This window comes from Fusarium graminearum, chromosome 4, assembly GCF_000240135.3.
Source record: "Fusarium graminearum PH-1 chromosome 4, whole genome shotgun sequence".
NCBI lineage: Eukaryota > Fungi > Ascomycota > Sordariomycetes > Hypocreales > Nectriaceae > Fusarium > Fusarium graminearum.
The window spans coordinates 5,411,410-5,438,507 of NC_026477.1; the positions used below are offsets into that span (position 1 = coordinate 5,411,410).

Below are 27,098 nucleotides of genomic sequence, written 5' to 3' on the forward strand. Positions count from 1 at the left end.
ACACCGCCACATGCACGGCCACATGATCAACCTCAACCTAAGGTCCGTCGTGGCGGAAAGCGCTTCAAGGTGGGGCGGAAATGTACCCCTGGCACCGGTGCTTAGGTGGACATCTAGAGGCGGCGCCAGGAGGACCCTTCAAGCTCAGTGGTCTCGCTCCCTTTTCCAGCGAGCGCTAGGGGAAGGACGGGCCCGAGTCCAAGGGAGGGGCACCTAAGAAATAGCAACCTACCGACAATTGAAGAAAGAGACAGCTCAGTCAAAGGTGCACGGGCCTGCTCCAATGGGCAAGTTAACAGGTCGCAAATCAGAGCAGGAGAGACACGGGTCCAGAACTTTTGTAGGGGAAGGTTGTGGAATTACTGCAAGCTGGCAGCTGCAAACCTAACCCGCTGTACGGCGTACCTACCTTGTGGTTTTTTTAATCCTCTACAGTTGGACCGTTTCTTTTTTCTCTCCTCTTTTTCTTTAACCCTTCCCACTTGATCTCCACGTGTCGTCCTTATCCTCGCCTCTACTCTTCCTCGAGCTGTCTCGCTCTTGGTTCCTAATCTCTTGTCTGCTCTGTCACTGTCCTACCACCTCTCCCTCACCACAATGGCCGAAACCGCAACTTCCCCTGCCCCTGCGGCGGAAAACAAGCAGGCTCATGTCCGCCCTACTAAGCCTGACGAGGAGGTCTTTAAGAAGGAGCTCGCAAAGGCCGAGAAGGAGCACAAGGCTTCAATGGACCGTTTGGTACGACCTCAATCCCTCTCCTGCTCTGTGCGATATGGCTCGGCTATCGACACGGGTCCCACATCTGTGGCCTCGGGTGAAGCTGGGCTATAAGGGGTTGCAACGCATTGGCTAACTATAATTTGTTTACAGGCCGCTGTGAAGGCTAAGATTGATATTGCTATGCCCAACAAGAACAAGGATCAGCCCAACCCTACCCAGCAGCGACGACAAGAGCTCATCGCACAGGCCAACGAGATTCGACAGAAGCAGGCTGGCGGAAAGAACGCCCGTACTGGAAAGCTCGACCAGATCAAGCGCCTTGATGAGCAAGTCCGAAGCCGAATTGCCGAGCAGAAGACAGCAAAGGCCAAGGTCCCCTACAAGAGCCTCGAGGATGTCGATCGCCAGATTGCTACTCTTGACAAGCAGGTCAACTCCGGTACCATGAAGCTCGTCGATGAGAAGAAGGCCCTTTCAGACATCTCTAGCCTCCGTAAGATGCGCAAGAATTTCGGCCAGTTCGATGATTCTCAGAAGCAGATTGATGACCTCCGCGCCAAGATCAAGGAGATCAAGGACAGCATGGACGATCCCGAGCAGCGTGCCCTTTCTGATCAGTACAACAAGATCCAGGCCGAGATTGACACCATCAAGGCTGAGCAGGATGAGGCCTACAAGGGCATCTCCAGCCTTCGTGACGAGCGAACAAAGCTGCAAGCCGAGCAGCAGGAGAAGTACACTGCTATCCGTAAGCTGAAGGATGACTACTATGGCCAAAAGAAGGCTTTCCAGGCCTACGATCGTGAGGCCCGTGAGGCTCGTCGTGAGAAGCAAAGAGCAGAGCAAGAGCGTTACCACCAGGAGCGCAAGAAGGCCGAGGCTGAGCGCCGCCTGGGTGATGCCAGCGACCCTGCCTACCTAGACGAAATCCGCCGTGCCAACAGCCTGCTCCAGTTCCTCGACCCCAACCACAAGGTCGAGAAGGGTCCTCTCATGGCCGATACTGGTCTCGGTGCTCAGGCCCAGCGAAGCGTCGACGAGTCTGGCCTTAAGGGTACCAAGCTCCTTCGCAAGGAGGACCGCGAGGAGGAGTATGCTCCTGCTGTCAAGAAGGGCAAGAAGGGCAAGAAGGCCGGTGCTGGTCCCTCATCCAACAAGTTCAGCGTCCCCCCTGCCGTCGTTGAGGACTGTGCTGCCATGGGCATTGACCCCCCTATGAGTGCCGCCGATATCCCCACTGTTGCTGAGAAAGTTCGCGCCAAGCTTGACTTCTGGAAGAACGACCAAGAGGCCCAGACCCAGCGTGTAAGTTTGCTATCCAAGAACCTTGGGTAGGACCATCATACTAACTATTGTTATAGAACATCGAGAAAGCCAAGAAGGAGATCGCCGAGCTGGAGGCCGCTGAGGCTAACGGCGATAAGATCGAGCAGGCTACCTCTGACTTGAAGGAGACTTCTATTGCTGACAAGCAGGAGTCGTAAATATCAACTTCGACTCAACTCTGATTGCTCGTCGGCAAACTCCCATGCCGTCGACGATGGGCCCTAACGAACACTCATAAATGCGCTCTCTCACTCCCCCACCCCATCCACCATCTACCAAAACTTTATCTTGGCGCTCTTACTCGACGTGTTGAATCAACTGTTGAACTGATCAAATGTCATTCAAGGGTTGTTTGGCCCACCAACTTTATTGCGCGAGTTTCAACCTTTCTCACACTTTTTTCACCACCATGTTCGAATCTAAAAGGCGCTTTCTCGTGCTGTTTTGTAATTAAGCGCTACTTCTTAGTGAAGCCATGCGCAAGGAGAATGATAAAAAGTTGGTTTAATTTCGGTGATGACATTCGCTGCATTGGTTTTCCCTAGTGGTGTGACATGATTCTCGGTTATCGGGCCCCTTGTAGATCTTGGCCCTGGGTTGGGTCAATTGACTTTGCTTATTGCCGCTCATGGATGCTTAGATTAGTGAGGTCATGAGGATCTAAGCTTGTACGGAAGCTTGTATGATGGAGGTTCGAGTTGGGCACACATCGGGCACACTGCTGTGCATCCTCGGCCTTTTATTTTGCTGCCTTCTATATGCTTTGATTATTACTCGCGTGTCTGGCGTTAGTGACCGCCTAAGATGCACACTTTGCATACATACAGACTATCTTGTCTTATTGTAGTAGATGATGTGTTATAAGCACCGGCATTAGTCTCCGTTCTCTGGCCTATCGCCGTAATCTCAGGTGTCTTGGATACTTGCCCCTCATTTCAATAATTTCCTACAACCAGTCTTGGGCAGATGATGTTGATTCTGCTCGCCATCACATACGTCAGAACGGGAAAGAATTGCTGTGCGTCGTTCTTGATTTTGCCTTTAATGGCGTGGTATTTTGTAATTTCAGATACACAAACAACAATGCCCAACTTTGTTAACCCCTGGTACTCCAAAACAAAAATGCAAGCTGGGAAAGGTTTGTACTCGGACACAAAAAACATCGTCAGCCCAACCTTCAACCCCGCCAATAATGATGCTGCCTTGTTCCGCCATGCCGGTAATACTCCACGCCCTGTTTATGCAATGGTCGTGATGTTCGTTATCGTAATATGAATTTTGTAGTATCCTCAGCATCTATGAATGCCCAGCGTTATCGTATTGACCCATTTACAAAGGTTTAGTATGGAGGAGGAGGAGGAGGATAGTTGTAACCGCCAGGCATTGGCGGTGGCGCTCCAAAGTTGGGTCGTCTCATTCCAGGGCCGGGAGTTCGACGATCGGCTCGAGGCATAGGCATCGGTGGAGGCTCCTGGTGCATCGGACCTGGGTCGCCGCGGTATCCTGGGGGTACAACTGCGCCAGCGGCGCCGGGAGGGTTATTACTGTTTCGGCGGTTTACTTTTCGTAGATTTGATAGCGATCCTAATGGCGGCTCTTTAACGGCCGGCTCATCCTCCGCCGGCAGTGTAAGCTCGACCAGTCCAAAGAAATATTCCAGTACTTCGGGGTAACGCTGTACGCTCGCCTGCCAATCTTCGTCAATGCCGCGTTTCAATGAGGCTTGCGCTTCGGCAACTTGCGTCGGATGAGGCGGGGCATGATAATAATGATAAGCGTGGGCAGTGATTCGATCCATATGCGCAGCATGGGCAGTCTTTCGTTGGTCGGTGAGGAGGCGGAAATATTCAAGTATGTAGTCTTGCGCATGGCCTCGAACCCAGGAACTATAAAGCCGTACGGTCAGACCAACTTCGGTGCGGAGCGGGGAGCAAGAGCTATGTACCGTATTTCAGTATATATCGACCGCATCATGCGGTCCTCGGCTTGTTTGACAGCGACGTCGAGGCCCTTGGCCTCACACTCACATGCCATGTTGGCCGGGGCATGGCATATAGCACAGTCAGGATCCATCCTGATGACAGCCTTGCCAGGATATGAGTATTTCCTGGAAAACATCTTAGCTGAGGTATCAGGCGAATTGGATTACACAAAGGTGGAGTGGCAGCCGTGGTGCGATAGAAGGGCAGGTAAACAATATTCATCTACGGTCAACTCATGACATCGACGTGAGATCCCCCTCCAACCCCGCAGACGATCCTCATAAGGCTGTACGTGTGTAGGGAAGAAAGCCAGCAATGTCAGGATTAAATAATGGATAGGTAGGCAAAGGTGGCAGATGTAAGGGTAAAAATGTCAGAAAGAAAGTCAAAATGGACCTACTGTGACTTAAAGGCACGAGCCGTGTCAAAGTCGACTGAAGACCGTGGCGGTAAGAGATAACGACACCGGGTTGGAAAGTGGTCTGGTTTGCCTGTCGAACACCAGCTCGGGGAAGGAGAGCAAGCACCTGTTTCGCTGGAGCCGTATGTGTCCTGCAATGCAAGTAGCAGCAGCTCTCGGGGCTCGAGCTGGGAATGGAGGCCGAGGGAGAAACTGAAGAGCCAGAGAGCGAGCGAGATGAAAGAAGTCGCGTGGGGAAGGAGGCGATGTGGAGAGAGATCGAATGAGGACAGGCGGACCACGTCTACAGTCGTGGCTCGAATGCGGGACCACGGATCGTATGCAGGCTGGCCCAATGGCTTCGAACTGGTACAAGGGAGGGGTTGATGGCCACGAACCGTTGTTGGGCGATTGTGCGGCTCATGTGCTAGAGGCAGGAAGGGTGGTGTTGACAGACAGTAGTACCACAAAAGATGGAGGGGTGAGTGGAACGTTGATGGAGAGGATTCAAGACAAGAAGTTGATCGAGATGAAATAGAAGTTTCCTCCAAAGATTGAATTGACGTAAGATATCGTCTTGCTGGGGCGAATAGAGAAGATTCAACGGGCGAACTTGTAAGAATGCAAAAGATATCGAACGTGACAAATAGGTTAGTAGTAACCAGTTCGGTTGGAAGAGCTCAGCCAAAAAGCGTCTTACTACCAAAGGTCAAACAAATGAAGAGCAAGGACGATCGATCATGGAGCGAGCCCCGGCAGTGGGCAACAAGGCACTGAAAAGGCTGACGAGGGAAGCACAAGAGGCTCTGCTGTTGCTTTATTCACTGTTGCAACGCCTGTTCACCGCATTTTTGGTAACCGCAAGCGTCTCTTGTTAAGCTCGGGAAGCTGGGGCTAGCCCAATGCTTGTCGAATAGCAACCAATGCCAGCGATGGGCCACTCTGGGTGAGCTGCATGATCCCATCGGATCGAAACGAGGCGAGACGAACGGGCTGGGGAAGAAGTATTGTGTCGAAGGAGAGCAGCTGGCAGATATGTTTCTGGGTGACTGTATTGCCTTTTCTCCATAAAATGCATGGGCTCGGCGGGTCGAATAAAGTGTCCGACAGGCGCCTCAAATTAGAACCATGGTTGCGTCTGTTTTTATGGTTGTTGTACCTGTACAGTCAGTGCTGTACAACGCCGCCGCTGAGGTTCGGTGCGTGGGCATGATGCGTCGTTGTGGCGATCAGCTGCGATATGCTGGACGAGAAAGAAACGAAACCGCACGGGGAAATAAACCTTGATTTTGTGCTAAGTCAAAGGCATCGTGACCCAGATGAAGTTGTAGGAGAAAGAATAAGATTTCAGATTTGAGGATGCCTTGTTGCACTGCACTGCCTTGTTCTGTTGTAGTCCTAGCAGAGACCTGAGGCATGGATGGGAGGCAGCCTGGAGGGCAGTTGCCATCATTCTCTTAGTACTGAAGTACTCTTTCCCTTTTGGGACTTATATGAGAACCACCTCCCATCATGATAAGAGATTGAGAATGTAGGGCTATACCAAGTTGCTTATAGCACCTGGTAGGCAATCTCTCCAACTGTAGGCGGTAGGTAACTTATAAGCAGAGGCTCTCTTTGAACGGGCAGTATTACTCGCAGGGGATCAATCAGTGATGATATCCAGTCTCGCAGGTTGAAGCAAACGTGCAAGTACTTAGTAGATAGGCCCTGCCTGTATGATATTAGTAATCTATCATTTATCTCCATAAGATAGTTTGAAGATTATGTTGTTTGTTTCGCCGCCGCTTTTCTCATATCAAGGTGTACCTGCGAGGACTTGTATGAGAGGTACCTACCTAGTATGCTACGTATATTCTCAGCAGTCAGACATGTCACATCTCTTTTACCAAAATCGCAAAGTTATATTATTAAATGAATTGTATTTTAGAATCTTCTCAATTACAGTATTTCGCGATTTGTTCTGGAACAGAAATCTTGACTTGTCACTTACATCTCTTATCTTATCGGCATGAGAGGCCTAACAAATTTCGGAGCTAGACATCATGGATATATTCACTACTGTTCTCGACACTTCAACGTCAACTCAGCGACAGAGTGTCGCTCAATTCTTCCCTCATGGCTCCACGGTGCCCAACCGTATCGTCGACGTTTCTCCCTTTTCTATACCCCTCAGTATTCCTAACAAGACACACTTTCTCGGGCGCATCAGCTCTACGACGTCGATATAACTCCACCGTAAACGATCTTCCAGAGTCACGATTGAACCCCGCTCCTGACGATTACGCTTCCCCAAGCTTCTCCGACAAAGCTTTCCTGACTCTTTACGCTGGACGTGGCGGAAACGGCTGTATTTCCTTCTTGCGCGAAGCTTATCTAGCTGAGGGTCCTCCCAATGGCGGCGACGGTGGCCACGGCGGCAATGTCTACATTCAAGCAGCGCACGGCGAGACTTCGCTGCACAAGCTATCTCGAAAGCGTTTCGTGCGCGCTGGTCGCGGGAAGCATGGACAGGGAAGCGCAAAAGGTGGGACGAGAGGAGACGACATTATAATAACTGTACCTGTGGGAACAGTCGTCCGTGAATTAGAGCGTGAGGATCCAGTTGCCGACGACGAGCTGGATATGAAATTATGGCGAGCCCAGCAGAAGCAGAAGAGGCGTGAAGAGAATCAAGCAGCTCTGGAACGAAAGCAGAGGCGGGAACATGAAGAAGAGATTCATGAGGAGGAAGAGGAGGAGTTTCAAGAAGAGGAAGAGGAAGAGGAGGACCAGGACCCTGAGCGTCGCAAGTGGCTTCTATACCCTGGACTGTCCAAGACCGACGTCAAAAATACTGTTTTCCCCAAGTTGCCCAAGCGTACTCGACTACTCAAACAACCGCCTCCTACAATCCGTCTTGACCTATCTCGCCCTACTCCTACGCCTATTCTTCTTGCGACGGGCGGTATCGGCGGTTTGGGCAACCCTCACTTCACCTCACGAGCACATCCTCGCCCAATGTTCGCTACCAAAGGCGATGATGCTGTCACTATGAAGATCGAACTGGAGCTTAAGCTCCTTGCTGATGTTGGCCTCGTCGGCCTTCCCAATGCTGGAAAGAGTACTCTGCTTCGTGCCATCACAAACAGCCGTACTCGAGTGGGTAACTGGGCGTTTACAACCCTACAACCCAATATCGGCACGGTTGTTCTCGACAAGTACTCTGGCCGCCCTACCATCAAGAGCTATCGACGCTACCCTGCTCAGCTGGGTTTGCCAGAAGAGGTCGAGACCGAGCCGCGCACTCGCTTCACCATCGCTGACATTCCTGGTTTGATTGAAGGGGCGCATCTAGACCGCGGTCTGGGTATTGCTTTCCTGCGACATGTCGAGCGTGCTGGCGTTCTCGCTTTCGTGATTGACTTATCTGCCGGCGATGCAGTAAAGGCCCTCGACTCACTCTGGCGCGAGGTTGGACTGTATGCCCAAATGCGTGATGAGGAAGAGGCTGATCGGGCCATCGATTCAAACATCGATTGGGATGTCACAGCAGACCTGGGCGGCCCCATGAACTACTCTCCTGTGCATGAACCCGACCAAAACTCAGAACAAAAGCAATCACTACAAATTGCTGGAAAGCCCTGGTTCGTTGTCGCAACCAAGGCGGACTTGCCAGAGACGCAGGAAAACTTCAAGGAGCTCAAGCAATACCTCGACAGCATCACAAAGGGTGAGAGGTCACACCCAAGCGGTGTCGAGGATGCCTGGACCAAGGATTGCGCCGTCATTCCTGTAAGTGCAATTAATGGCCAGGGCGTGGATAGAATTGTACACTGGACTGTAGGATTATTAGATGAATAGGCGATGGCGTTGACGTATTTACGATCAGAAGCCAAAATTGCAACAATAGCATGATATCTACATAAAGTCTTACCAAATAACGTGAGAAGTATGGAATCATAGCATAACACTCAACAACAAAGGGTGATTACTAGGTTTTTAACACAAAATTGTATTATCCTTTGTATCGGCATTTCATCCTTATCATGGTTCAAACTAAATAACACCGAACATCAAGCAGTTGTACACATCGGGACATCTTTTAAGCCTCCATTTTCTCCTCGCTCTCTGCCTCCTTTGCAGGCTCTGCAACAGATTCGGACACAATCTCTACATCAGGAGTCTCCTCGGGTGAGGGCAAATCGGCAACGTCAACTTCCTCCTTGACCTCCTCAGCGCCCTCGGCAGCTTTTTGCTGGTTCTTTTGCGCAACAATGTTGATGAGGGGAGATGTGTCGTTGAAGATACGTAGCAGCATGGCAGATCGGTCCTCCTTGGGAAGCATAAGGTTGAGCGAGTGGATGCTCTTCCATAGAGGCAGAGCCATGCGCTCCTTAAAGTCAGGGTCTGAGCCATCAGGCTCAATGCGCAGGACAGCGCAGCCCATGCCCATATCGCGAACACGCTCGCCAATCTCGTCGAAGCGCTCGTACTTTCCATCGTTGATACGAGGGAACATCTCGATGAGGAGCTTGCGGAATGTCTCCTTGTTGTGGAGGTGCACAACACGGGGCTCGCCGACGTAACCCTGGAGGATGGGCATACCCTCAGCCTGGATACGCCATCTACAGACATCTGCCGAGGGAGCATCCTGCTTCATGTACATACGGACACCACCGTGGATGAACTTGATGCCACGACCCTCATTCTCGATGAGAATGTCGCGAAGGAGAGCGCTAGTGTAGTAGATAGCCTTGGCAGGCTCACCCATCTCATTTCGTACCATGTATCGGTCGTCGGGGAATCGCTTGGAGATGTGGTAGAACTCCTTGATGTTCTGGACAGTGGGGTGAGAGATGTCGAGGTACTTGAATGCCTCCTCGATGGGGCCGTTTCGGCGAGGCTTGCTACCTTCCTGGCTCACTTGAGCAACAGGAGTTGCGGCGGCTGAGGGCTCAGTAGAATCAGTCTTAACCTTCTTAGCGGGTTGATCTTGAGCTTCCTCGGATTCGAGAGGGCGTTTGTTGCCGTTTGAAGAGGCGTCATCCATAACAACATCCTCTTGGCTTGCCTCGGTAACGACGGGTGCGGTCTCAGCCTCGGTCTTCTTCTCACCCTCCTCGACAACCTGCTCGCTGGGAGTGGCCTCAGCGGGAGTGGCCTCAGCGGGAGTTTCTGTCTTGACAGGCTGCTTGGCCTCCTTGCCCTCATTCTCGTTCTTGGCCTTGAACTCGGACTTCTTCTCGAGAACTGTGATGAAGAAGCCACCAGTATCTTGCATGTGAGGGTAGACTCGCATGCAACGCTCAAGAGGCAGGTCAGCGCAGTCAGCACCCTCAAGTCTGGGGAACATGGTCTCAACAACTCGTCCGGGAATGACACCTTCGCCGTTCTCCTTGGCGAAGTCCTCAACCTCCTTCCAGGAGCTCCAGACTCTGGCGCTCTTGTCCATAATCTTCCAGTCCTTCATTCCAGGGGCTCTCTTGAGGTTGGGGAGCTCGTTGCTGCAGTCGACAATCTCGACGTTTGCGGGGCCACCACATCGCTCGATAGCAGACACGACGACGGACTCGTTCTCGACAGGGTTCATACTGCAGGTGGAGAAAACGACTCGGCCACCAACCTTGAGTAGCTGCAGAGCGCGGACCAAGATTCTAATCTGTGTCAGATGCAGGCCAAGGGCGCTACCAGGCTGCCAGTCTTTCCAGATGGCGGGGTTCTTTCGCAGAGTTCCGTCACCAGAACAAGGAACATCAGCCAGAATGCGGTCAAACTTGAGGTAGGTAGGCTTCTTGTTATCCTTGGCGGGGAGTCTGATGGAGGGGAACTGGGTGGCATCGTGGTTCGTAACGAGGAGGTTCGGGGAAGAAAGTCGCTTGAGCTGATGGACAAGCATGTGTCCGCGCTTGTAATCGGAGTCGTTGGCGACGAGCATACCAGTAGCTCGTCCGGCGTCGCTGGGGTCGGCTTCGAGGTCGGCCTCCATCTCCTCCTTGGTCTCAGCACCGAGGTTCAGGCCATCCTCCTGGGCGTAAGATCGGAGAACCTTGCGCACGCGGGCCTCCTCACCCTGGTGGATCATCTCGAGAAGTTGCGCAGCCTTGCTTCCAGGAGCAGCGCACATATCAAGGACGGTCATACCAGGGCGGAGGTCCATCAGTAGAGGGGGAATCATACTGACAACCTCCTGTCGGCTAATGTTTCCAACGCTCGTCTCGGAGACCAGGAACTTCTGGAATTTGGCGAAGGGGGGGAACTTGCGAATGACGTTCTTGGGGGTAGTCATCCACCAAGCCAGGTCGTCGGGGTACCAGGGCACGGGCTGAGGAGGCTCGACGGGCCGGCCATCCTGGTGCTCAATCTTGACGATCTCGGGAATGTATCTGGTCTGGAGAAGGTTCTTAACAGTGACGGCGTGTCTAGGCGCAAAAGTTAGCAGATGGACTCTATTTTCGCGTCAACGCGGTTGTAAACATACCCCTTGGAGCCGCAGAACCTGAAGCTGTTGGGCAGCTCACGTCTCAATGCCTCCCAGTAAGCGTTCTTCTCCTCCTCGGGCAGTTGGAGAAGAGAATCGTAGAAGCGCTGGAGCTTCTCGTTCTCCTTGGGGATGGCAGGATAGTCTCTCCAGCCGCCTCCATCTCGCGCACCGCCTCGGCCGCCGCCGCCGCCGCCTCGTTTGCCTTTGCCCTGTAGCCATCAATGTCAGTAAACCACAATTGGTGCGTTTTGGGGACGTTCTGTCGTACCCTGAAGCTCTTTTTACCCATTGTCGCAAATATTTTGAGATGTGAAGACATCCAAAAATGGAATGCGATAAATTTTCTGTTTCTAATGGATGGATGGTTGAAAATTGCCCCGCCCACCTGCAACTATGGGGCGCTAGGCATGCAAGGTTCAGTGACTACTAACCTTAGCAGGTGCCTTTGGCTCATCATAAAACCTTTACCTACTAGACTAGTTCACCGCCACCCCGTACACCCCTCCACCCCGCACACTTGTGATAGCATCACAACATAACACAGCAGCTAACTTCAGATAATTGTACAATTATGCGTACTCATTCAATTAAATCCATATTTAGTATACTATTTAGATGACAGTTATACTATCTACTGTTTTTTTCGCGGCTTGTTTTTTGGCTTTTTCTGTAGCTTTTTCGTTCAATCTATGTATTACATTCTTTTCAGCTTGATCCCTCGCCGTGATGATCTCGTCAATTGAAGGGAAAGCTACATTTGGGTCAAATTGAACTGGGACTCGGCCGGTAGGTTCTTTCGCTGCAGCTGAAGCTTTAAGAATAGCTTTTTCCTCCTCAAGGCGTTGAATTTGGCTGTTTTTGTTGTCAATTGACTTCATCATCTTCGTCATGATACAATTGAAGTCACGGATCGATACAATTCCTTCACTTTGGGCAGCTTTCTGTTGTTTTTGAATATCGGCACTTCCTTGAGGCGTACTCCAGGTCATATCCTCAGTTACTTGTGTCCTCTTTGGTGTTATAGGTGCCTCAAAGGTCTTGCGTTTTCTCTCCTTAGGCTTCAACGCCTCTATCGCCTTCCTCACATCGACTGGGAATACACCAGAAGCCGAGAAACCACTCATTATGTTCCTACGGCTTATAGCTTTTTCAGAAGCCCTTTTGTATGCTTCTATGAAGAGTTGTTGTTGATGTGGAGAGGTTGCTTCGTATGTAGCCCAAGCACGGGTTAACTGATGATAGTACGTTTTCAACGGCCCAAATACCGCAACATCGAGCGGCTGAGTAATATGTGATGAATGTGAGGGTAACCAAGAGAGCCAAATTCGATGCATCCAAGCCTTTTTCATCAATTCCGGTGTGATATGTGATTTATGCTGGTCCAAGACTAAAAGTCTCCATTGAGAGGGATCTGACGGCGTTGTCTCACGGATAAATGTATCCATAAACCATCGGTTGAAGATATCTGTATTGGACCAACCCGAGAGACTTGCCTCATACTTCCAGTTGGGAAAAACGTTAGGAAACCACTGTCCTTGGAGGTTTTTTCCAGTAAATACGACAACAGGCGTAAGACGGCGAGATCCGGCTGATATACACTCGATCACTGAGGCCCAAGTTGAATTGTCGGTCTTGATAACCTCAGATCGTGCCGTCATGACTGTTCCTGCTACTATGCCGGCCCGGGTTTCCCCAAGTTGCATGCCATTTTCATCGACATTGTATATGTGTTGCCGTGTGATATTTTTCTCGTTAATAACCCAATGGAGGCCATCGTAGTACTCAGTAAGGGTTTTTCTCGTTACATAGCGTTTCCTAGCTGCTTCGAATACCTTCGTAGCCTTCTTTTGTATGGAAGGATGTCGTGTGAAGAACCTGTCTACCCAGTTCTTGCCGATATACGGTATCTGCCCATTGACATCTGATAACTGCTGTGCAAAGCCCCGTATCTCAGCCTTCGATAACGGCTGAAAAGCCTTCTCTCGATCGATAATATAAGTCTCTAGGTCTTCCTCCTGCTCCGGCGTTAGTGACAGTTCTTTCTGATGTGATGTGTTGATGTCGTGGCTTCCGGCGCATCGATCCTTCAATGTCGATATCTTGATGGCGTGTTTTCGCGCCGATGCACGCAAACCTATGTTATCAACGTCATTGACCGCCAACGACATCCTGTATTCATAATCTGATAGCTGCGAATCCATTGCCGTTGAAATAAAAAAAATACGGATTTAATTTGAAAGATACAGAAGAGTATGAATAAGCAGCCTTCAATGACGAGTCGATGTTGTGAGGTGTGCGGGGTGGAGGGGTGTACGGGGTGGCGGTGAACTAGTCTAGTAGGTACCTAGGTTTACTAGAAGCAACCTCGCTCTCCAGGTATGAGGAAACTTCCATGGCTACTAAAAGTATAAATTAGGTAGTAATTAGTTCATTATTTTACCATAAAGTTTAACGGACAGTGAGATTCAATAATTTTGAAAACTAAATATTGTGCACCATGACTCGCTTCTCTACCTATTGGCATGTGACTATCGTGCATACGCCATGCTTGCAAAATTTACATATGATATCAGGTAATTAAGAATTACTAATTTGAAATATTCTACTATATTACCGCTTCATTCTCCTCGAAGGATATAATACATGCTTTGTCTACCTGGGTATGGATGGACTGATCCTCGCAAAGGCTATCCCTGACCACAACGCTTGTTCAAGATAATCTCCTGTAAAGGCATCATCAATGAATCAACCTCGATATACAATTGTTGTTCAACATATCCATTTCTTTTCAACTTAGCTATGTACTTTTCATTAGTCAAATCGCCATGTTGAGATTATATCCAAGTGTTGTGAAGACACTCCTTTCTCTCCACTGATGTTTTTGAAAATTGAAGCTCTGCCTTATTCCTCATCGCGGAAAAGAAGTCATAAAGAAACAGTGTAGTTACTAAATACGTACAAAAGATCTTCCCTGAATCTTCAGATGTTTGCATATTTCTTTCCTGTGGTTATTCATTCACCTACAGGTTACAAGTCGGTGTTTCTAGCAAGCCGGTACCGAAGCCGAGGCCGAAGCCGAGCCCGTTGTGTCCAGTACCTCTCAGTACATTCCGCGCATTCTCATCTCAACTCTACAACCTACTATAACCCCATGATTTTGCAAAATTTTGCAATTTGTCGTCTCTTTTGACCAGTTTTGTATATTTAGACTGCCTCTCGGTCCGTTAGATACGAGTTTTGCTTCTCACTGTTGCCATACAAAAGATCGTCACTGTCACGCTACTCGTCGAAACATCATGACTGGTGCGTGTAGAAGATCACCTCGACGACCGAATGGGAGACTAGAGGCCTGCGATCAATGTCGGTCGCGTAAAGTTGCATGTGATCACAGGCGACCCAACTGTGTGAGATGTCAAAAGAGAGGAGATGCCTGTGTTTACACAATATCAACATCGCGGACTGTAGTCAGGAGAACGACCCAAGCAGGGCTACTGAGTCCATCAATATCAGAATCAAGAAACTCTCAGCCTGCCACGCCCATGATACGAGATTACGCTTTTAGTCCCGGGTATCTTGGGTTCACAAGTTACAATTCTGCCTTTCAAGGGGCCCGCGAAAGTCTATCTGTTCCGGCGACAAGTCTAGATTCCTTTGGTACTGATGTATCAAGTCCCAGAAATGAGGATATATGCTTACGAAGGCTGCCTTTGCCAACACAGCAAATGTGCCTTGTTGTTTTGCAGTACCTCCCAGGGCGGCCAGAGGCGCACATGGTATTCCACGACGAACCGGGCCTCGAATCCACAGCATCATGGTCCCATGCTGCTGTATCAAGAATCATTACTTCTTTACGGCAGCTTTTCCAACGATTCGATGGGAGCGAGTCCTTCGATGAGGAAGTTGCTGATTTCTTGTGTCGTAATACTACTCGACCAGTACAGGATACCTTTGACAATTTCGATGACTGGATAGCTCAGTTTTGTGGACCAAATATTCGATGGGAATCACTAGGGCTGTTATGGGCACATGTTGAGGGCCTCTCGGATGCTTTGTCAACATTAAAGTACCGTCAGCTCAAGTGGGTAGAGGGGAAGCAATCCTCTGTTGTTTCACACGAGCATTTACACTACATCATCGAAATATCACGCCACTTTACAGCTGGAAACGACATGTTGCTCGATCTCTGTCGTCGACATGCTGCTCTTGCGACTCTAGTTTATGGCGATGCCAGCCCTGTGTATTGGAACGCCCACAGCCTGTGTGTTTCGATGCTACTCTTTCTTGGTCGTCATGCTCCAGAGGCATCCAAGTCTCAGGGAAAGCCTGAAAAGATTTCATTCTGTGTTGAGAATAGGCGTTTTCTCTACTGCTATATCTTTGCCAACGACAAATCCATGGTCTCATTTACTGGCAGACCACCACTCCTCAGCCGCCGCTATTGCTCATCTCAAGCCCCCTTAGACTTTTCTGACAGCTGCATGATATCAAAAGAATCGATGACAGAGGAGTTCAAGGGTTTGGATGAACGGGGCTGGAATACCAAGGGTGAAATCCACGCCAATGGCTATATACGAGCTCGTTTCTTGAAGTCCTATCTCATGGACGAAGTAATAGAGATTGCACTTGGCAATGACGTTCACGTTACGCTTATTTATCTAGAGTAAGTTCATCAACGACTAGGGATTACACATGTTCGCTAACTAAAATGAAACAGAGACATCAAGGCTCGGGTAAACCAGTTGTTTTTCGAGATGCCATCGCATTTGATTTTTGACTACCAGAACCTTGATGATCCGGACCTCGATATTAATATTCTTTACTTAAGAATCTTAATTTACCTAAGCCATAAAAGGGACATATTTGTGGTCGAGCGGCTGTTGCTCCAGCATGGTGCGATTGACGATGGCTCTTTACTGACAACTAGTTTTGATTTAGTCAAAGTCACAGTTGTACTTTGGGTACACAAGAACAAATTCGCCCCTATGAGGAGAAATTTTGAATGGGTGGTAAGCACTTATGACCTTTATCGTCGATTGCGTGTCTGATTTTGAACAGTTGGTTGCATATGCTGCCCCTGGTGGTGGCATTCTGTGCCAAGAGTTGCTTCGGCCAACTTTCTTTGGTATTCACCCTCTAAATCCTGCTCTTTCACGATCAAGTATTGTGCAGCAGCTCAGCATGCTTGTTGCTTTTCTGAACTGGGTTGGGCCAGACTCGCCAAATAGAGTGGTATGCAGTGATTGCGAGACCATCATCCAGCGTGTGCTTGATGAGCACTTGAACGCTTCGCCTACAAACAATGCGAGCTTAGAGCTTTTGGGTCCGGGCTTTCCTCGATCTCTTGGATTTAAGTTTGAGTTGTTAAACACATTTGAATGGCTAAATGCTATGGAGCGATAGACACCCGATTGGCTATTGACAAATAGCCAATACCATGTCAGGCACGGTCATATATATTGCTATGATCTTATTCCGTTGTTTCCATTCAAGTCAGAGAAAATTCATTCACTAGTCATCGGTTCTCGATTTTGGACATCATGTAGGTGAAGTGGTATCTTTATTATCATCTCTCCCGCAGGAGGTCGTCTATAAGCTCATACAAAGTCCAATGGCTAGTCTAGCTAGCTTTGACTCAATAAAATGCCAACCAGGGCATAAATCATAAAACACAATTGACTGATGCAGAGATGATCTACATCATCAAGCCACCGAAGAGACCAGCCATAGCCATACCGGCAGTCATAAGACCCCAGCGGATCTCTCCTCTAGCCTCAAGACCAGCGTTTGCGCCTGCGGACTCTGTTGAAGAAGCGCCGGTCTCAGTGCTGGTGCCAGTGGGCTCGGAAGTACCGGAGGCGGCCATTGTGCCGGTAGCAGTAGCGATCTCACCACCACCGGTAGATCGGGGAGCAACGCTGTCTTCGGAGTCCTCGGCAGCCTTGGCGAAGTTGGAGAAGCTTCGCTGTCCGCTAGTACTATTCATCTTGTTAGTATGTATAACCTTTTCTTGTGCAGAAGAAGCTTGAACTTACGGAGCGTTGATAGCACCAACCATACCATTTTGGCAGTGACCTTGAACAGCACAGTAGTACCAAATGGGGTCCTCGGAGGTGACGTTGATGGTGAAGACCTTGTCACTCATACCCTGCGTGACATCCCAGGTGCCGCTGAAGAAGGCGGTGCTGTTGATGGGCTCGCAAGGCTTGGCGAAGCCACTCTGGGCGACGTTGTGGGTTCCCTTGTAGAAGTGGAATTCGACAGTGTCACCAGTCTTTGCTGTGGTCTCAGCGGGATCGAATTTCAGACCTCCATCTCCAACCTTGACCACGTGCTTAGCAGCTGAGACGAGGCTGGCAGAAAGGGCGAGAAGAGTAATGGGAGAGGCGTGCATTTTGGCGGTTTTGTTTGTGTTTGTGGTAAGGATGGTGGAGTTGAGAGTTGAATTGTTTGTATCTTTGTAGACTTGAGATGAGATGAGAGTGTGTGGTGTTTGATGATATCTTAAAAACGAGTGTTTCTCCCTTCCTCTTTATACTTGTTCCAATTCATACTTACAGACTTGAAGCAAACTTGACCCTGGACCCCCTGTCACCTGTAACCGTAAATATGCGACTGTTGGAAACTTTCTTACTAGCCTCAAACAAGGGTGAGGCACAGGGTCGTGTCGGCCGCTTACAGCCTCAGCCACCCGGCATCTGTATCAAATCTACCAGTTCGGATGGTTTGATACTCCGACTTGAGATGTTTTGGCTTTCGGATAGACGGCGCTAGATAAAACGAGACGTTAAACGAACCCGAGACTCTTCGTGTAGCACCGCCCAACTCCTCCATGCCGCTTAGCGACCTGGACAGTTGATTGAATTGGCGTTGTTTTCTTTAACGTCGGCAATTCAATGCCGTAGAAGCGGGCGCGCCATAAGCCATAAACGCTATATCGTTTCGTAAAATAATAGTACGGACGCCATTACCGTTGCGTCCGGGAGACGCTGGGCCTGGCGCCTCGACAGGAATTGTCATAGGACAACCTCAGACTCGGTACCTGACACTCGAATCTTTTCTTGGATCTTGCTAGGAGATTCGAAACAGGAGATAGCTCGCACCGAAAACGTGTCAGTTGAGTTGAAACTCCTTGGCTTGGTTAACAGCCATATTATCGCGTTTCTATCTGTACCCGACCCAATAATGTTAGTGCAGGGTCTAAAAGTTTCATTACCGAGACTAGTACCCCGGATTTTGGTCTTGGCGCGCATGGCAAGCCACTTGTATACTGCAATGCATTATTGACAGCTATATGGGACGTTGTTGTTATTGACAAACATGAGGCCTCCGGTCTAGAACAATTTAGAAGGAGTCCCCTTGCCCACAGCAATGAACATGACGATTGGTGTTCACCAGTAACCGCCCCTACAACTACATGGCCAGCTATTGGGCCAGGTATGTGTTAATCTAGACATGCGAGCTAGCAAATGTTGACGATACTTCCAAATAAACAAGGATCCGACAGTTGGGTACATACATACATAGAGTAAACAATAAACTCTGATCAGCGTGATCTACACTGTACCTCTGGTCAAAGCATGGCAGTTGTTCTAATGCTAAACGTGAACTCCACCACTGTTGATGTGACCCAAGACTATGAAGAAGCTGTTGGCTCTCCACTCTACATCCACATTCAGATCCAAATATCACAACGCTTGATATCGTCAAAGTCGGTGAGATATCCAGCAATTTCCCGACCTAGGCTATAACTATATCAGCTCTATTGCCATATCATTATATGTTTCAACGTAACGGTCCTTAATGACAGCTTTTCTATGCAAGATCTAAGCGATGCATCTTACCCTACAGCCGGCTTGGATATCGATGTTATCCATGATTTAGAGAAACATTGTGTCTCCGGACACAGATCTCAAAGTGGAAGCTGTGAGAATTAAACTTCACACTTGTCAGCATCGTTGATGGGACATACGTAGGTTTGCGCCACGACTGACATGTTTGTCAGATGTTAGTAACTGTTAGCTAAGTGCTGTCGCTTGTTGTCAGACAGTCACAGAGCTAGAGAGCCAAGGCATTTTGTTGGGGGTGATAACTAGATATCCCACCTCGGCCGATATAAAGGTGGGATTCAACATTGAAGTTATCGCCAAGTACGCTGTATGCACACATTAGTTAAACTCAAACAAGATGAGGCTCCCCACTTACGGCCGAGTGACCAGGCCTGAGCATCTCGGAGCTTCCTGCTCCCGAGCAGCTTCAATAAGTCACGTGGTTTCGTGGAGCAACTAATTCTGCCAGCGCGCGCCGCTTTCACAATCACTCGCGCACGGACCAGCACCTGATTTCACTATATAATCTCAGCTTCCCGCTAACCTTTCCTCTTCTTTCTCTTTTCTTCTTCATACTTACCTTGTTCCGAGGAGGCCAGCTCATGAATTGGCTTCCTCAGCATGGAAGGCCTGCATTGCACATCGCGGAGTCGTTTCCTTGCTCTATTGTCCTTCGGGGCCATAGGGGGCGCAATTTTTGATTTGAACCTTTCATTATGTACTTGGCTTGACGCCAGGTCATGAAGAAGGGATTTTGTATTGATTTGATTGTCTTCTAGTAACTGTGTGCCCTTGTTGTGTCGTGTGTGCCAGTCAGTAATACTTTAGACTATCGTTCGTTCATGTAGCAAGAAATGCACTCTGCACTGTCGCAGCAAATGTTCAGGGTGTGCAATATAGAGAGCGCGCAGTTGGATCTCAGTAGCTCCCGAATTGAAATTTGCTGGTACATTAAATGAAGGACTTCCTGTGATACACAATTTGTGTACCTACGCAGAGTAACAGGTAATTGTGTTGTTATATTGATTATTGATACACTTCGGGTGTTATTCCCAGTATTACATTCTTCAGTCAATCCTCCCCAAGCTATCGTGGTATTATCTTTGTTGGTGTTTGTCGTTGATCATAGTTTATCGCTTCTTCCACTGTCCAGCGTCCTCGACGCCCTTGGAGATGCTGTCAAGTCCGCCCTGGACTCCAGTGCCGATGTTGCCAACAGCATCGCCGATGGGCTGTCCAGCGCTGCCAGTCGCCGCAGTGACGGTATCACCAACACCGCGAGTCGCGGCTCCAGTAACGTTGCCGACTGTGCGACCGAGGCCACCAACGGTGTTGCCCAAGGTGCTGGTGAGGAAGTTGGCGGCTCCTCCGACTGTGTCGCCGACATTGCCAGCGGCGCTGTTGCTCTTGTTGTTGTTCATGATGGTGGTTGGTGGTGGTGATAGGTTTGTGGTATTTGTATTTGTTAAGGTTGTTTTGAAGTTTGCACTGAGGCTTGAGATCTTGAAGATTGAAAAATAATACCCTCGATTTCGGTGGAAGAACTCTTCTCTTAAATGTTTATTTCTCATCCCTCTGGAATCTTTTGAATATCTAATGCACGCAAATCGCCAGCCAAGTTACATCACAACATGACGTCAAAAACTTGCGAATCCATCATATTCATTGGGCCGCCCTCAAGGCACCAGCCACACAACTCTGACATCCCTCCCTCCCGAATCTCTAAAATGACGTTCCTCGACACATAATTACGCATCCTAGTGTTTGAGGTATTTAGAGGTGGTCCTGTCCGGAAATATTATAGGGTAGCAGGACTGCCCTAGCAGGCATCTACAGACATCGCTTGTGGTGAGCTTTTGATGTCATGCGCCTGGATCTTGGACCTACAAGACCCTTGAAAGAAACCACACACCTGCCAGATGTGGCGCACTTGTCCGTTAACTGTCAGTCTGTGAGGCTGTGACTGGTCGGCGGTAGCATCACAACATCGTTGTGCAGCACTTGATTCGCACTCCGAGATTCCTGCGCAAGGAGATGCCGACTGGCATCGTCATGATATCAAGATCTTGGCACAATCCATGACGTTTGAAGCACAGCAGCATGTATGTACAGTAGGAGGGGGAACGCGTGGAAGTGCAGTTGAAGAATCAACATGGGCATGGTCATCATGCCCAGCTTTTAATGTAGATCTAAAATTCAAGCCCAAGCAAGGAATGTCGCTATACCTGGTATCTAACCAATATTGAACTCGTCTGCTGCCGAGTTCATCAACATCATACTCTTCTTCCTGATTATGTTCTGGTTTTGCCTCTCGTCTCCCGCAGCCTGCTCCGGGTCCTTCTCGACACCCTTATTCGTTCGCTTCTTGGTCTTCCTCTCCACACCTTGTCCGATGCCGCCAGGCGCTTCTCTCAAACCGTAGCTCTTGGCCGTGTGTCCCAGGTGCAGTTCTGAAATGTCAAAGTGCTTCCTCTCCTCCTTGGTATGTGTAGCATATGCTCTGATGTGGGACTTGAAGCCATTTCGAGCAAGTTCTAGACGCTTTGTATCTTCGAGTAGGCGCTGTTCGATGTGCAACTGAAGAGATTCCGCCTTGTCGTGGAAAGAATGTCCATCTTCCGGTTTTGCAGTCGTCTCAACCGGGAATTCGAGCTTGGTCATCATTCCCTTTTGCAGGATTGAATCGTAGGATTGTGATGTTGGCGTTGTTGACCCCTTCATTAGCTCGATATAGCCTTCTTCAGTTCCGGGGAGGAGGAATAGTAGAGCGTCACCAGGTTTACCAGCACGAGCAGTTCGACCGACACGATGGATATGATCGGCGAAGCTGAATGCAGGGTCGTACTCGATAACTAGATCGACCGAAGGAATATCTAGACCTCGGGAGGAAACATCGGTCGTGATAAGAAGAGATGGTGATTTGCAAGCCGAGAACGATTTAAGAGTAGCTGTACGGATAGGCTGCGATAGAGATCCATGCATCCTGTGAAGGACAACCTCGGGGCTCGCCGGTGAAGTGATGTACGCCGCCTTTGACACTGTCTTCGAGATTGATTCTGCCTCCTTGGAAGCCGCCACAGGTGCTTCGGTAGTGTTGGGGTCGCGTAACAGCTCGTAGTGAAAATCGACAGAGTCGGCGCAAGATATAAATATGATAGCTTTCATGGTCTTTCCGCGCCGGGAGAATGTAGACTTGAGATACGAGATCAAAGTAACGAGTCGTAGCTTGGCGGGAACGACGGAATAGTACTGGTGAAGCTGTGCAGGTGCCTTCATCTCGCTCTTTTGCACATCGAGCTCCATATCCTCCTTCTTTGCCGCCAGGAAAGTCGCATCCGCCAAACTCATTTCTCCTAGCTTCTGCACGTTCATCTTCATAGTGGCCGAGCATAGTACTGTAACTCTTCGCTCGGGCAGGGCCTTGAGCGGTGTTCCGTCGGGTAGTGTGTCCGATACGTCGACTGCCTTGAGTGCTGTGATAACCTTCTTCAAGTCATCCTCGAAACCCAAGTCCATAAGCCGATCACCTTCATCGAGAATCAGCCATCGGACTATGCTGAGGTTAAGCGCCTTGGTGTTGTCGATGTGATCAGCGAGTCGTCCGGGGGTGGCGACCAAGAAATTGACGCCCTTTCGTATGCGGGCCTTCTCTGCCTTCTTGGACTCTCCTCCTGTAATCGCTGTCGAGACAAGCCATGGGAACGGTCGAATGAGCTTTTCGAGAACTGTGTGGACCTGCTTGGCAAGTTCACGAGTAGGTGCAACAATGATTGCGAATGCGCCAGAGTCTCGATGGATCTGGGCACCTCCCTTCACACTTAGAAGTAGAACGCGATGTAGGATAGGCAAAAGGTAAGCCAAGGTCTTTCCGGAACCAGTTTCGGCCTGGACGAACGCATCGGAGCTGCTCGTCAGCATGTGAGGGATGACTTTATTCTGGATACCCGTGGGTCGCTCGAGGCCCATCTTGCCGAGTTCGTCTACAAGTCGAGCAGATATTGTCAAGGTTCCGAAGTTGGCGACGTCTGACAGTGGCGCATTGGTCGCTTCTGGGGCAGTCCATTCTCCCTGCTTCTCGTCTGCCTCCGTCTTTTGAGCGGGATTGAATGAGAAGAGACGCGAGATAACTTGTTTCGACTTGCCGTCCGATTGATGGCTCCTAGATTGGCCTGACGCTCCTCCGTGGCCGTCGTTGTCGAAATGCTTTGGTCGCGAACCAAATCGGTTGGCTGATTTATAATCAAAGCCATTGTCAAAGTCTCCATCGTCTGTCCTCTGTCGTTTTGAGGATCTTCCGTCGTCGGGTCCATCTGTTGAAGACTTTGGCTGAGACTGTTTCCCGGAGGCTATCCTTGCTGACTTTTCAGCCTGCTTCCTGTCGCGCCAGCGTCCACCCTTGAACTTGACCTGGGGTTTGACAGGGCCAGACCCTAGGTCAAAGTTTAGAAGCATTCCATCATCGGCCATGGTTGCGGTGTTGTCGATGTTGATTTACAGAGGTTATACGTGGGGCTTGCGATATTCTCAATAGCTACAACGAAGAAAAAAAATATTAAGTGGAGAAATAATATCTAATCGTCCCTATCGATAACGCACCGCGACAGCGGTCTAGACCTCAAGGGATCTACAATTCTTGCCATGATGTACAGATGGAACATGAAGGAGGCCCTTCGCGAATCGGAAGTGAGATCATCATAATGAAACCAAAAATAGTATTGTGAACACTGCTTGAGGTGTAGTTGGACAGCCCAAGATAGTTAAGATAATAGTGTTCGAGAAATCCCGGACTTTGGAGTGTCAAGTGATACGAGACTTGAGAGTTGTTGTCGTCAATTGTGTATCGAAATCCTCCGAGATTCCTCAAGAGGAAATAGATCGATACCAAATGACGCCAAAAGTTGAACAGAAGAGCACGGGAACATGTTCATGATTCCGTAGAATCGCGAAGCTGAAACCGCGTAAGCAAAGGGATGTCATGCAAATGCAGAGCAACGCAACGGCCCTTCAGGTGATTCAATGCAATCTCAATCTACGGGAGTCTAATCTTTCAGTAAATGAGTGCTACGTCAGAGTGCTTCTGTACAACTTGGGACATGACAAACAGGCTGCGTTACACGTAGAGTCGTAGACGGCCATAGACTTGATTGACCCAGGTCATAGAAGAACTTAGGCATAAGCAACTCGTAACTTTAGCCCGAGTGCATAGTAGCGTCGGAGATTGATCAAATTCGAATTCCTGTCCGGATACTGCCGCATATTGACAAGTGATAGTCGTCTGCCCTGGACCGTCAATCTCCAATTCTCCAAAATCTCCAATCTTTAGACGGAATTCATGGAGTTAAAGAAGCGAAAATGCCGGGCTTGTGTTTTACACCCGATCCGACTCGGCTATTTACCTCTAGCGAGAGAGTGACAGGTCAGGGATCAGAACTGTCATCATCAGCTACCTAGGTAGGAATCGAAACCCATAGTGATCCGCAACATCCGCTGGAAACGGGGCTTTTTCGTTGATGGGCAATCCATGTGACGGAGCAAAATTGCATTTGCAGCCCTGTAATCCTGCCTACAATACGGTACGGTGCGGGTACAGCACAGTACTTCGTCGACGTCGCCACAACGATGGCTGCAGTGTTTACTGTATCGTGATCAAGCCTTGTTTTTTTTTTTTACTTTGCAGCTAGGGCAAATAGAGGAGCTGACGGAGGGCGGAGTTGCACTAATTGCCCCGGAGGTGAAGCCGGTGTAAGACTTTTGGGGGCTGTTCTACACTTGGCAATGGGATTTTAAGTAGCTGACAATATTGTTTTTCACACACATCATGGTAGATTTTAAAGTGGTTTGCCACACCTTGTGCGTTGACACCGAAATGTCATGACAGTTGACAGGCGTCAACGATGTGATGATCTGAGGTCCATGTCGGTACTCTTTTTGATACTCGACAAGATATCAGCGAATTTTGTTTTCCATTAGTAATTAAATGGGTTTTGATGGTGTCTTGGAATATATCAACATGGTACGTACCAGCCTCCATAAAAGACAAAAAAGACAGAAGTCGAAATTGTTGACCACAATTAAAACAACAACAACTGAAGTTATCAATGTCCAGGTGTCCTCTTTTCTCTGAGAGGGCTGGCGGGGACATCTGGCAGCCACCCGACAGGCTGGACTTGAAGTCCCGGATTCTTCCTCAACCCTCGCACTAAGGGAGACAGCCATGATATTTCGTCCAATGGAACCTCGATAAATCACCATCTAAGGAAGTATAAGACAGGGAGGGCTAGACAAAACACCGGTTTGTTATCGCTGTGGCCACCATCAGAGTCCAGAGAGTTGGATGCGGACGGCTCTAGCAGTCCTAGTTTAGTTTACTCGATGACTGCTTGAGGACCCTTGGCCCTGAGCCTGAGGGTCTGTTGTGTTGACAACGGCAACATCATGAATGGATCGATGGATCGATACGTAAAGTAAATGTCTGCAAATGGGCCGTAAAACGGTTCCGCTGCTCGCTTAAACCAACCATTACTCGCGATCAGACCAAGGGTCGTGTGCGTCAAACCTGCAGATTCACAAAAAAACAATTTAGAAAATACATAGATTCAACAATATCTAATTGTGTGCAGCATGTCTCACAAGTCTTGGTCACATACATGCAGATTCTGGTGATCCTGCAACGAGAAACCCAATTAAATATAACATCATGAAAAATAACCTACAAAAAGCAAGGAAGAAAAAAAACTTTCATATCCCGGATAGGTCGCAGTTTCCAGAATTCCGTGAAAGCTGATTGGTGAACGAGACTCAAGCCAGCCCAGATTGCCTGGGGTTCTGTTCATAGATGGTTGCAATGGGTACTGTACGTGCTGTACAGTCAGGGCTTTATGCGAGCGAGCAGTGGGAACTTCAGAATCTGCTCGCTACTGTATCTTTTGCAGCATCAATGATCGGTGTGAATGCGCGTGTAATAGACTAAGCGGTTTGAATCGTTGCCACATGCATTAGAGCCCCCCGCAAGATACCTACTAACCCAGAGTAAAGAGGCATCCATTCTTGTTCACCTAAGATTCACCTGGAAAACGGAACTGGAAGCTTCCACATGCCATGTATATCGTAATCGGGCTCCGGGCATTCTAGGGAACCTTGAGCGAGTAACAAAAGCAAGAAAGAAAAAGGACGGGACCAGATACGGAGCTGAATGGAAATAACTCGACGGTACTTACAGGCACAAGGTCTTGAGTCATTCCAGAACCTCCCGCACTTCACCTACAGTAGGCTAGTCTCCCAGGCACCCATACGCTGGAAGAGAACACCTAGACCCCTGTCGACACCCACAGAAGGGCCACTGCGGGGCCTCCATCAGTAGTCCGCCGTAACCAACTAAAATCATGACCCGAACTCCGCGTCCCGGCAAGGCCACCACGAACACGCAGCCATCATCGATGATGTTGGAACTTTGTAGCGAGCGATAACGACCAGGTAGCTTAGCAGTCTAAACATGCTCCATCTTGAGGGCTCAGCGAGGGCTTCCCCACACAAAGCGGCCTCTTGACGTGCACTGTAGCGAGAAATACCGTAGGTTTGAAGAGGGAAAAATTATAGTAGGTACAGAAGGTACCTGCCAAGGTATCCACTGCACCTCAGGCAAAGAGCAAAAAAGGAAGCCACTCCCCCGACCCTAAGGCCTGGGTCCGTGTCGAATATTCATCATCCATCTCAATTCACTAACACTAACGCCCGAGGACAAATCTGCCAACCCCGGACAAACGGTTGTCATAATTTTTCTCCTTCGATTCTCTCCATCTTTCTTCTTTCTTCATCCTCCCCCAACCATTTATCTATTAATCTGGTCAGCGCGTTTATTTGACGGCGTACTTGCTGTCAAATGAACCTGCAATTGATATCATCACCTCTTTTCTAATGTAAGTGCCACCCGTCTAAAAAATTTTTTGGTCCACTACACACCACTTTCTTTGCCTCCACGCCTCCCCGGATCGCATGGTTCGACAAGATCTCGCAATCATTCGACTTCACTCCAGCTTTGGCGATCCTCAGGCATTCCCTCGCCGGCACTTGATCGCACTGATCATTTTTGTTCCAATTATTCATGTTACTGACAGAAGATCTCCAGTCTCCTCCCCTCCCCTCTGGGTGATTTCTAAATGCCCACTATATACTCCTCCCTCTACTCGAATTTCGTCCGTCAAGGATCAACATTCGCAAAGTCTATTACAACACACGGTTACGCGCAATCCTTTTGTTGCCGCCACTCACCCTCACGTCCTCAACTCACAGAACCGACCTGTCTTTGTACGACGAAAGACCAACCGACTCAATCGCTTCTCTAACCTCCAACTTCACTCAGCCTTCCACACCGAGCAGCGCAC

At 49.2% G+C, this 27,098-nt stretch overlaps 11 protein-coding genes across 11 annotated transcripts in view; 6 read left to right on the forward strand and 5 right to left on the reverse strand.

Moving 5' to 3' along the window:
- Positions 1 to 456: 456 nt before the first annotated feature.
- Positions 457 to 2,550, forward strand: FGSG_09747 (uncharacterized protein). The gene is made up of 3 exons (XM_011329643.1): positions 457 to 738; positions 871 to 2,025; positions 2,082 to 2,550. Exons 1-3 carry the CDS (start codon positions 598 to 600, stop codon positions 2,202 to 2,204), a joined length of 1,419 nt encoding a protein of 472 aa, XP_011327945.1. The 5' UTR covers positions 457 to 597; the 3' UTR covers positions 2,205 to 2,550.
- Positions 2,551 to 3,053: 503 nt separating this feature from the next.
- Positions 3,054 to 5,190, reverse strand: FGSG_09746 (uncharacterized protein). The gene is made up of 3 exons (XM_011329644.1): positions 4,425 to 5,190; positions 3,992 to 4,164; positions 3,054 to 3,932 (listed from the first exon to the last, which is right to left on the reverse strand). Exons 2-3 carry the CDS (start codon positions 4,162 to 4,164, stop codon positions 3,386 to 3,388), a joined length of 720 nt encoding a protein of 239 aa, XP_011327946.1. The 5' UTR covers positions 4,425 to 5,190; the 3' UTR covers positions 3,054 to 3,385.
- Positions 4,399 to 5,306, forward strand: FGSG_13636 (uncharacterized protein; the record flags this gene model as incomplete). Its single annotated transcript, XM_011329645.1, has 4 exons — positions 4,399 to 4,477; positions 4,534 to 4,571; positions 4,739 to 4,909; positions 5,079 to 5,306. 4 exons carry the CDS (start codon positions 4,399 to 4,401, stop codon positions 5,304 to 5,306), a joined length of 516 nt encoding a protein of 171 aa, XP_011327947.1.
- Positions 5,307 to 6,513: 1,207 nt separating this feature from the next.
- On the forward strand, positions 6,514 to 8,338 carry FGSG_09745 (uncharacterized protein). The gene has a single exon (XM_011329646.1). It carries the CDS (start codon positions 6,547 to 6,549, stop codon positions 8,269 to 8,271), a length of 1,725 nt encoding a protein of 574 aa, XP_011327948.1. The 5' UTR covers positions 6,514 to 6,546; the 3' UTR covers positions 8,272 to 8,338.
- A 112-nt stretch (positions 8,339 to 8,450) lies between these two features.
- Positions 8,451 to 12,015, reverse strand: FGSG_09744 (uncharacterized protein; the record flags this gene model as incomplete). Its single annotated transcript, XM_011329647.1, has 4 exons — positions 8,451 to 10,829; positions 10,889 to 11,100; positions 11,323 to 11,334; positions 11,590 to 12,015. The coding sequence occupies 4 exons, from the start codon at positions 12,013 to 12,015 to the stop codon at positions 8,513 to 8,515; spliced, it is 2,967 nt and encodes a 988-aa protein (XP_011327949.1). The 3' UTR covers positions 8,451 to 8,512.
- Positions 12,016 to 14,187: 2,172 nt separating this feature from the next.
- On the forward strand, positions 14,188 to 16,291 carry FGSG_09743 (uncharacterized protein; the record flags this gene model as incomplete). The annotated part of the gene is made up of 4 exons (XM_011329648.1): positions 14,188 to 14,194; positions 14,357 to 15,551; positions 15,606 to 15,897; positions 15,947 to 16,291. The coding sequence occupies 4 exons, from the start codon at positions 14,188 to 14,190 to the stop codon at positions 16,289 to 16,291; spliced, it is 1,839 nt and encodes a 612-aa protein (XP_011327950.1).
- A 292-nt stretch (positions 16,292 to 16,583) lies between these two features.
- On the reverse strand, positions 16,584 to 17,282 carry FGSG_09742 (uncharacterized protein; the record flags this gene model as incomplete). Its single annotated transcript, XM_011329649.1, has 2 exons — positions 16,584 to 16,866; positions 16,924 to 17,282. The coding sequence occupies 2 exons, from the start codon at positions 17,280 to 17,282 to the stop codon at positions 16,584 to 16,586; spliced, it is 642 nt and encodes a 213-aa protein (XP_011327951.1).
- Positions 17,283 to 18,305: 1,023 nt separating this feature from the next.
- Positions 18,306 to 18,825, forward strand: FGSG_13635 (uncharacterized protein; the record flags this gene model as incomplete). The annotated part of the gene is made up of 3 exons (XM_011329650.1): positions 18,306 to 18,325; positions 18,468 to 18,603; positions 18,649 to 18,825. 3 exons carry the CDS (start codon positions 18,306 to 18,308, stop codon positions 18,823 to 18,825), a joined length of 333 nt encoding a protein of 110 aa, XP_011327952.1.
- A 1,022-nt stretch (positions 18,826 to 19,847) lies between these two features.
- Positions 19,848 to 20,138, reverse strand: FGSG_09741 (uncharacterized protein; the record flags this gene model as incomplete). Its single annotated transcript, XM_011329651.1, has 1 exon — positions 19,848 to 20,138. The coding sequence occupies one exon, from the start codon at positions 20,136 to 20,138 to the stop codon at positions 19,848 to 19,850; it is 291 nt and encodes a 96-aa protein (XP_011327953.1).
- Positions 20,139 to 20,949: 811 nt separating this feature from the next.
- Positions 20,950 to 23,184, reverse strand: FGSG_09740 (ATP-dependent RNA helicase DBP7; the record flags this gene model as incomplete). Its single annotated transcript, XM_011329652.1, has 1 exon — positions 20,950 to 23,184. The coding sequence occupies one exon, from the start codon at positions 23,182 to 23,184 to the stop codon at positions 20,950 to 20,952; it is 2,235 nt and encodes a 744-aa protein (XP_011327954.1).
- A 3,689-nt stretch (positions 23,185 to 26,873) lies between these two features.
- The window catches only part of FGSG_13634 (uncharacterized protein), a gene marked incomplete at both ends in the record, with an annotated part of 3,220 nt that continues 2,995 nt past the window's right edge, over positions 26,874 to 27,098 (forward strand). The window contains one exon of the mRNA XM_011329653.1: positions 26,874 to 26,909. Coding sequence (XP_011327955.1) covers positions 26,874 to 26,909 — 36 coding nt within the window. The remainder of the gene's footprint in view (positions 26,910 to 27,098) is intronic.